A 10,000-nucleotide genomic window follows, 5' to 3' on the forward strand; every position below is an offset into this window, starting at 1 on the left:
CCTAGCGAGCAGGTTTAGTGTGTAAATGACACTGTGAGCTCATCCATAGCTCTGTCCCCAGTGTCAGGATCAGTAAGAGAAGTTCTGGAGATCAGGAGAGTGATGGGAGAAGTTTTAACTCACGTTTTAAAGAGAGAGTCAGAATTGCTTTCACCGAACACAGATGTAATGTGCCGTGATTCATCTGATCACTGATGAAACAGTTGCGTCCTGAATGACTTAACAGACCTCTGAGAGCCATCCTAAGGTCTGAGGGCTGAAAGTGGACTTTGAAGCTCAGTGAAGATCTAGCAGGCTGTCGGAGGAGGAGACGAGGGCGAGTGACCTCTTATCGATTTCATTCCCTGGCTTCCTGCCGTGACATTCACAAGCCAGCACAGTTAGCGTCAAATCAATCCCTCAGCCCGACTCACTGCGCCCGGTGTTGAATGTCTCTCAGAGTTGGACTCTGAGGTCAGTGTCTCCTTCTCTCTTCTGTCTCTTTAGAAAAGTTACATTCTGAAGATTTACTTAATAAATCTATTACTAATAAATGTAAAGACTGATATTATAATAAACCTCTATGGGTTCCTTAAAAGAAATAAGGTATAATAAATAAATAAATAAATAAATAAATAAATAAATAAATAAATAAATAAAATTTGCTTTAATTTGCTTCTCACACATTAAAGGTCTGATTGAGTGAAAGCACTACTGTAGTAATAATTACTTCACCCTGGTCTGGGTTTATTTTTACACTTTAGATCAGATTTGATCAGATTTCTTGTTCATTAGGACAAACACACCGACGTGTAGGAGATCATATTGAAGTAAACGTGTACAGACCTGGTTCTGATTTCTGTTTCTCTTCCTCTTTTTTCTCTCTGAACAACAGACTGATGAGGGGTTTTCCTCATAGGGGCAAGCACACACACACACACACACACACACACAGTGCAGTGACAGTGGGGCCGCACCAGGGCTTGAGAGTGTGTTCCTGCTAAATGAAGCATTAATAGCCAGAGAGAAAGAGAGTGTGTGAGTGTGTGTGTGTGTGTGTGTGTTCTGGAGATGATGCATGGCTTGGTAATGACATTGGCTGGCTTTAGCGAGTGCAGTGATGCTAAGTGTCCAAACACAGGATGATGAAGGACGGGACAGAGGGAGGTTTTGTGTCCCTCCTTCATCTCTGTCACTAATGAAGTGAGACGGCCGCGAGCACCTTCACATCCTGGCCATGTGCTGGGCCACACCTCACCTTCCTCTCTGATACCACACACACACACACACACACACACACACACACACATTGCTTTATGCCAGCATGAGTGAGTGTGAGTTACTTCAGTAGAAGTTGAAAAACATGTACACCCAATAGTGAAATAAGTGCAAATCCACAGGTTCAAAAGTTTGTGTGTTATTACTGCTGTATTACTCACCTGAGTGTGTTATTACTGCTGTATTACTCACCTGAGTGTGTTATTACTGCTGTATTACTCACCTGAGTGTGTTATTACTGCTGTATTACTCACCTGAGTGTGTTATTACTGCTGTATTATATCGCATGATGAGAAGATGATGATGATATTCTGTGTTCGGAGGTGTGATAAGTTTACTCTGATTCTTATTGATTTAAGTAATTGATTCTTTCTTATTCCGCTGTGTGTGTGTGTGTATATGTGTGTGTGTGTGTGTGTGTGTGATCATTAGTATAAGCACCCTGAGTAATAAATCAGTATAATGTTATTCTTATTGATCAGAGCAGATGGTGTTGTGGCTTTGCTCTGGCTCCAGATAATGTGGATGGATTAATAAATTGTTCTTCTCTCATTTCAGCTCAGTCTTTTAAGGAGTTCTCACAGCTGCTGAACAAGGTGGAGGAGGAGAGACACCGCCTCGTAAGTCTTTACTTTTATAAATGAATGTTGTTCCTCACTGCATCACTAATAAAACTCCCACACGTTATTTATTTTATTGTCTTTACAGAGTTTATCTGAGGCTCTGAAATAAGACTCTCAGAACCTAAAGCCTAAAAACATTCATTATTTAATTCATTCTTAATATGAGTAAAAGTGTTTAAGTCTTTTAGTTTAATATGAAATAAATCCATAAAACTGAGCTGAAAAACAATTAATGACATCAACTAAAGAACTAAACAAATATAAATGTTAATTAGCACGTAGAGTCGAGAAAAACTTTAGGTTAGGATTTTTACCCATTCAGTTATTTGTGTTTGTGTGTCTGTGGTGTTTGTGACTGTGTGTCTGTGGTGTTTGTGATTGTGTGTCTGTGGTGTATGTGTGTCTGTGGTGTTTGTGATTGTGTGTCTGTGGTGTTTGTGATTGTGTGTCTGGTGTATGTGTGTCTGTGGTGTTTGTGATTGTGTGTCTGTGGTGTATGTGTGTCTGTGGTGTTTGTGATTGTGTGTCTGTGGTGTTTGTGTGTCTGTGGTGTTTGTGATTGTGTGTCTGGTGTATGTGTGTCTGTGGTGTTTGTGATTGTGTGTCTGTGGTGTTTGTGATTGTGTGTCTGTGGTGTTTGTGATTGTGTGTCTGTGGTGTTTGTGATTGTGTGTCTGTGGTGTATGTGTGTCTGTGGTGTTTGTGATTGTGTGTCTGTGGTGTATGTGTGTCTGTGGTGTTTGTGATTGTGTGTCTGTGGTGTATGTGTGTCTGTGGTGTTTGTGATTGTGTGTCTGTGGTGTTTGTGTGTCTGTGGTGTTTGTGATTGTGTCTGTGGTGTTTGTGATTATGTCTGTGGTGTTTGTGACTGTGTGTCTGTGGTGTTTGTGATTGTGTGTCTGTGGTGTATGTGTGTCTGTGGTGTTTGTGATTGTGTGTCTGTGGTGTATGTGTGTCTGTGGTGTTTGTGATTGTGTGTCGGTGGTGTTAGTGTGTCTGTGGTGTTTGTGATTGTGTGTCGGTGGTGTTTGTGTGTCTGTGGTGTTTGTGATTGTGTGTCTGTGGTGTTTGTGTGTCTGTGGTGTTTGTGATTGTGTGTCTGTGGTGTTTGTGATTGTGTCTGTGGTGTTTGTGACTGTTTGTCTGTGGTGTTTGTGATTGTGTGTCTGTGGTGTTTGTGTCTGTGGTGTTTGTGATTGTGTGTCTGTGGTGTATGTGTGTCTGTGGTGTTTGTGATTGTGTGTCTGTGGTGTTTGTGAGTCTGTGGTGTTTGTGATTGTGTCTGTGGTGTTTGTGATTGTGTGTCTGTGGTGTTTGTGAGTCTGTGGTGTTTGTGACTGTTTGTGGTGTTTGTGACTGTATCTGTGGTGTTTGTGATTGTGTGTCTGTGGTGTTTGTGATTGTGTGTCTGTGGTGTTTGTGACTGTGTGTCTGTGGTGTTTGTGTGTCTGTGGTGTTTGTGATTGTGTGTCTGTGGTGTTTGTGACTGTGTGTCTGTGGTGTTTGTGTGTCTGTGGTGTTTGTGTGTCTGTGGTGTTTGTGATTGTGTCTGTGGTGTTTGTGACTGTGTGTCTGTGGTGTTTGTGACTGTGTGTCCGTGGTGTTTGTGTGTCTGTGGTGTTTGTGATTTTGTGTGTGTGTGTGTGTGTGTGTGTGTGTGTGTTGTTTGTGATTGTGTAGACTTTAGAGTAACAGAAATATCAGGAGAGAAATAACGAACCTGAAGAGAGACAGAAGATCTGAACACATTAGTATAGTGAACACACTGTGAGGGATGGAGCCTGGAGCCAAACCAGTACAGGAGCCAGACTGATGGAGGACAGATGGAGGACAGGTGGTGGACAGGTGGTGGACAGGTGGAGGACAGGTGGAGGACTGGTAGTGGACTGGTGGTTTCATCTTCATTTTCTGCTGGAGTGTTTTACGAGCTTCAGCGTGTGTTTGGCTCAGACTCCACCTCAGATTCCACCTCAGACTCCACCTCAGACTCCACCTCAGACTCCACCTCAGACTCCACCTCAGCCGCTGGTTTTCTTTGTGATAAAGAGGAAAGTGAGATAAACGCTGATGTTCTACAGCAACTTTATCAGCTCTTAAAGCTCAACACAGCAGTGTGAGTGTGATCAGATAAACACTGTGTTCCTGCACCTAGCCAGCCGATAGATACACACTGATAAACACCATCTGCTCTGTTTGTGTGTGTGTGTGTGTGTGTGTGTGTGTGTGTGTGTGTGTGTGTGTGTGTGTGTGTGTGCTGTAAAAGTGCTGGTAGAAATCACTATAAAGGAAACCACTCGTCATTGTGATGTCACTAAATGGTAATCTTATCGAATTTGAACCAATCGTGTTCAATATGCAAATGATTAGTCTGCAGTATGAGGAGATGTCTGAATGTCTGAAGTATAACAATATAAACTAGCTTTTGTTATTGATGGACAGATGGTGATTTGGCCTGAACTTGTTCACTGATTAACGTGAACTATTTGATTAGTAAGTTCTGCTTCTCCACTTTAGCTGATGTTGATGATTAGGTGATTTTCTGATTTTCATATTGATGTATATTCATAGAGCCTGAAGTTTTTATGTAATAGTACACAGAGGTTCCTCTCTTTAACAGCACATCCTCAAATGTGTTTCTCCTCTCGCACCACAACAACTATTTACAACTCTTATCCATTTATAGTTACATTTAATCTTGATGAATGTCTCTGAATTTATTTGTACATATAAATATTATACACAAAAATGTCTGTCATGTTATTGAGAAACTGCAAAGAAGTGTAAACTTCTCTGTCCTGAAGATGTGGAGAACTTCAGTTAAAGCTGATCTACATGGGAAGCTACATGCTACGCTAACCACTGTGTTTGGTGGGAAGTAGTAGCTCAGTGTTTAAGGTGTTACAGAAGGTTGTGAGTTTGAATCCCATCTCCACCAAGGGCCTTGATTAAGCTCCTTAACCCTGAAGTGCTCTGTTGTTATAATTGAGATAAATTTAATGTCAGGTTTCTGGTCTTTAAACCTCATATATTTAAGTGTGAATTTATTCAGTATTTAACTGTGTGTGTGTGTGTGTGTGTGTGTGTGTATAATTAAAACAGCTAAAGCAAGGCAGAGGAATGTAAATTCTATAATCTAAAACTAATTTCATGTAAATATTAATTAACAATTAGCACTAAACTTTTTTTAAATCCTGTGCCCGCGGAGCCGAGCCTGAGATTATAATAAAAAGAAAAAGAGGTTTGAACTTTCTGAATGCTGAACACTGCTGTGTAAAACCTCCTGGATAATGAGGAGAAGGTGAGGGACGTTAAAGGACAGACGTCTAACACAGCAGGACGTAATTAACCACTGAGCGTTAGTGTTAACTAGCTTTATACATTCACTAATTATCTTCAGTTAGTTTGCAGGATGTTTACCTGAATTTTATGTTCAGGTAAATTCAGGAATTTTATGTTTTATTTTACTATACACACACACACACACACACACACACACACACACACACACACACACACATATATTCTCTTTATTAGTCTGTACTAATGCTGCACAGATAAACCTGTAAAACACTCAGTTACAGCTTCAGTCCACAGTCTCAGACTCAGTAAATAACACACAGTCTGTCTGTGACTGAACATCATGGTTCTGCTTTAGAATTAACGTCATAATCAAACAGAACTGTTGTGCATGTGTTCAGGTTTCAGTGTTGAGTTTTTGTTTAACTGAACCAGTACAAGTGATAAAGATTCTTCTCACTGCCTCTGTGGACCTTTTCTTTTATCCGATTGAGCGGAACTCATTTGTATCTTGTCATTATAGCCTCGGAAGCTGTAGCTGGAGAATCTGGAGGCAGACGTGGAGCTCTGAGTGATAAACATCTCAACACCAAACCCATCATTTACTCGCTCAATTTCACTACACACTGCTTTCAGCTGTGAGATGGAGGTTTAAGGAGGAAAAAGACTGACAGCACACACACACACACACACACACACACACACACACACACACATCTGGACTCAATCTACAGCCCAGAATAGAGGAGAACATGTTGGGAGAGATAAGCCGCCTGTAAGCCGAGCCGTAACTCAGTCTGACCCTGAGTGATCCTGTGGAACGTCTGTGTGTGTGTGTGTGTGTGTGTGTATCAGTTCTCCTTCATCTGTGCTCTTTATTACCGTTATATCGTAACCACATCCTTGTGATGGAGGAGAACTTTACTGCGGTGGTGGAGCAGCGTGAGGCTCTCGGCTGTAATCAGGATTTACTGTGGCTTTGGCTTTGGGCCGCGTCCTGAATCAACAGTGAGGTGTTTGTTAAACACTGGAGTGTTATTGTAGGGCACACACTTAGTAAATTACAGCAGATTAAACAGGCGTGTGTTAAATCCAGCAAATCTTTAAAAATGGAGGTGAAATACAACAGAACAGGAGGAGGAGAGAAAGAGATAATAATAAATGCAGAGAAAGAAAGCTGCATTTCTGGATAATTGAGCTCAAGTATTAAGACTTTCAGGGTTTTTTTAGGGAAATGTGGAATATTTTTACAGACAGTTGGAAATGACTGTTTTCCTGTTTAGCATTTTCTAAGAATTAAATTCATTAATTCAAATATTTTGTTAATAATAAAAGTGGACTTGAATGCACAAAATAGCCAAAGTGTTTATTAGGCTGTTATTTATGCAACAGTACAAAAGACTTAAATCCAGACTGTCTGTGTGTGTGTGTGTGTGTGTGTGTGTGTGTGTGTGTGTTTGTGTTTGTGTTGATGTGTGTGTGGATGTTCTTCCTCCTGTTGAGCTGCTGATAGCGCACTCACTGTGTCGTTATCTTGGTCAGACGTGTTCAGCTGAGTGTCGTGTCGTAGTTATCGCTCGTGTTCAGCTTCACTACACCACCACAACATTGTCCCGCCCACACAGAGGCTGCAGCCAATCATGTTCTATCACTCTTAGTGCGCTCTATCTGCTTGCTGATCACAGACAGCAGGGACATAGTCAGGATTCACACGTTAGTTTCAATCTAAACTAAAGATAGAAAAGTTTTTCTGTTTCTCTGCTCAGCTTTGTGCCTCACATCATGATGAGCTCCTGAACCATGAGAGAAAAGCTTCAGCAGATACAAACAGGCTCAGAGGAACCTTCCTGAGCTCCCCAACATGCACTCACTTACACAGCTATGGAAACTCACAGAAACTACAGATGCAGAAGTTCAGCACAGTTTCCTTATCAGACTGCACAATAAAATCAAGAGGGTTTCTTGTCATTTCTAGAGGAACCACTGTTAGATATCAGACAGACTGTTCATCTGGTCAGCTCTCTGCTCTGTAGTCATGAGCTGAACATCTCATCTGAAGGATTGATCGAAATGTTTTAAAATTCTATCTGGATTTCTATAAACCTCCTTTCTGATGAAACAGAATTAAACTGAAATTGAACCTTTTCTTATAAAGACAACATGGAGAGACTGAGTGAGTCCAGTTTTATCTTTTAAGGATGTTTCTGATGATGGAGTCGTCCCCAAGCACACTGTTAGTATGATGTGTGTGTGTGTGTGTGTGTGTGTGTGTGTGTGTTCAGTGTAAAAATGGGGAAGTTCTCAGCAGGCTCATATTCACTCCTACAGCAGTGTCCAGCTCCAGATGCTGATTCCTGCATTTTCCTCTGTGGTTTTGCTCCATTCATTTATTTTCTCTCAGTGTGTGTGTCTGACATCACTGTGTTTACTTCAGGTGACTCACTGTGCAGTTGAGCTGAAGATGTAGAGTAAACAGAACCCTGAACAGAACCCTGAACAGAACCCTGAACAGTTGCACAGAGATTGACTTTATTTAATAACTACTTTTTGAAGACTAAATTGTAAAGGTGTAAAATATAAATCTTTAAAAGTGTTTCTACCTCTTTAATAAGCACCCAGTGATAATAACACTGTTGGAAGCTGTGATTAATGTCGCTCAGATACAGAGGGTGAGATAAAGAGTACAAACTGCTTTAAGAATAAAATCTGATAAACTCTTTGTATAAAATGAAAGTTCTGAGCAGCCGAACCAAAGAAATCATCTGGAGCTTTTGGGGTTAAGGTGTGGATTTTTTAGTAAAAGTTACAGGTGAGATGATGAAAGCTGGAGATGCTTCTTCTCATCGAGCGTCTGTTTGATCTCATGCCCTAAAAATAGCTCCACTATCATCCTGGTGCAGCGAGAGCATCTGAGCTGATCTCAGGTGATTCCAATCTGTCGCAGTGTGTGTGAGAGCCACCACGCTGATGTTTGGCGACACGGCAGAGAAACGCTACAGCGTGTGAAATCAGCCTTTCTGTCATCTGGAGTAATGAAAAATGTCCACGCTGCTGCCTCATGAATCATATTTCACTTTTCATACCTGACCTGCTTTACAGCGTCGTCTCAGAAATACGGAAATAGAAATAAATATAAAAACACTGGAGTGTGTCTGCGCTCTCAGATACTGCTGCAGAAACGTCAGGAGAAAGTTTGTATGAAGTTCTGCTCATAAATCATTCAAATGATGTTTATAATCTGGTCAGAATATTAAAGCATCGAGATTATTTAATTTATTAATGTGGAGAATGAAAGTGTCAGAATTACTTCTAATTAATTTTACACAGAATGAAAACGAGCTTCATGCTGTGTGTGTGTGTCTGTGTGTGTGTGTATGTGTGTGGGTTTGTGTATGTGTGTCTATGTCATCTGTGTGTGTGTTTGTGTCTGTGTGTATGTGTGACTGTGTGTGTTTGTGTCTGTGTGTATGTGTGACTGTGTCGTCTGTGTGTGTATCATCTGTGTTTGTGTCTGTGTGTATGTGTGACTGTGTGTGTGTGTCTGTGTATGTGTTTGTGTCTGTGTGTATGTGTGACTGTGTGTGTGTGTGTATATGTGTCTGTGTGTGTGTTTGTGTCTGTGTGTGTGTATGTGTGTCTGTGTCGTCTGAGTGTGTTTGTGTCTGTGTGTGTGTCTGTGTGTGTGTTTGTGTCATCTGTGTTTGTGTATGTGTCTGTGTTGTCTGTGTGTGTGTCTGTGTGTGTGTGTGTGTATGTGTGCCTGTGTCATCTGTGTGTGTGTTTGTGTCTGTGTCGTCTGTGTGTGTTTGTGTCTGTGTGTATGTGTGACTGTGTGTGTTTGTGTCTGTGTGTATGTGTGACTGTGTCGTCTGTGTGTGTGTATCATCTGTGTTTGTGTCTGTGTGTATGTGTGACTGTGTATGTGTGTGTCTGTGTGTGTGTATGTGTGTGGGTTTGTGTATGTGTGTCTGTGTCATCTGTGTGTGTGTCTGTGTGTGTGTGTATGTGTGTCTGTGTCATCTGTGTGTGTGTTTGTGTCTGTGTGTATGTGTGACTGTGTGTGTTTGTGTCTGTGTGTATGTGTGACTGTGTCGTCTGTGTGTGTGTATCATCTGTGTTTGTGTCTGTTTGTGTGACTGTGTGTGTGTGTGTGTGTGTGTCTGTGTGTATGTATGACTGTGTGTGTGTGTGTGTTTGTGTCTGTGTGTGTATGTGTGTCTGTGTCGTCTGAGTGTGTTTGTGTGTTTGTGTGTATGTGTGACTGTGTGTCTGTGTGTGTGTTTGTGTCTGTGTGTGTGTGTATGTGTGACTGTGTGTGTGTATGTGTGTCTGTGTGTATGTTTGTGTCATCTGTGTTTGTGTATGTGAGTCTGTGTGTGTTTGTGTGTTTGTGTATGTGTGTATGTGTGACTGTGTGTGTGTCTGTGTATGTGTTTGTGTCTGTGTGTATGTGTGTATGTGTGACTGTGTGTGTGTGTGTATATGTGTCTGTGTGTGTGTTTGTGTCTGTGTGTGTATGTGTGTCTGTGTCGTCTGAGTGTGTTTGTGTCTGTGTGTGTGTCTGTGTGTGTGTTTGTGTCATCTGTGTTTGTGTATGTGTCTGTGTTGTCTGTGTGTGTGTGTGTGTGTGTGTCTGTGTCATCTGTGTGTGTGTTTGTGTCTGTGTCGTCTGTGTGTGTTTGTGTCTGTGTGTATGTGTGACTGTGTGTGTTTGTGTCTGTGTGTATGTGTGACTGTGTCGTCTGTGTGTGTGTATCATCTGTGTTTGTGTCTGTGTGTATGTGTGACTGTGTGTGTGTGTGTCTGTGTGTGTTTGTGTCTGT

General features: G+C 41.4%; 1 protein-coding gene across 4 annotated transcripts in view; it reads left to right on the forward strand.

Annotated features, from left to right (window-relative positions):
- Positions 1 to 10,000, forward strand: part of LOC132851757 (rho GTPase-activating protein 42-like) — a 65,619-nt gene that overhangs the window by 17,498 nt on the left and 38,121 nt on the right. For 3 of the 4 annotated variants that reach the window (XM_060878748.1, XM_060878747.1, XM_060878749.1), the window contains exon 3: positions 1,816 to 1,877. In XM_060878748.1, coding sequence (XP_060734731.1) covers positions 1,816 to 1,877 — 62 coding nt within the window. Of the gene's footprint in view, positions 1 to 226; positions 454 to 874; positions 901 to 1,815; positions 1,878 to 10,000 lie in introns of those variants that run through there. The other variant, XM_060878750.1, reaches the window with a different exon arrangement.

The sequence above is a fragment of the Tachysurus vachellii genome, chromosome 9 (genome assembly GCF_030014155.1).
Source record: "Tachysurus vachellii isolate PV-2020 chromosome 9, HZAU_Pvac_v1, whole genome shotgun sequence".
In the NCBI taxonomy this organism is placed as follows: Eukaryota; Metazoa; Chordata; class Actinopteri; order Siluriformes; family Bagridae; genus Tachysurus; species Tachysurus vachellii.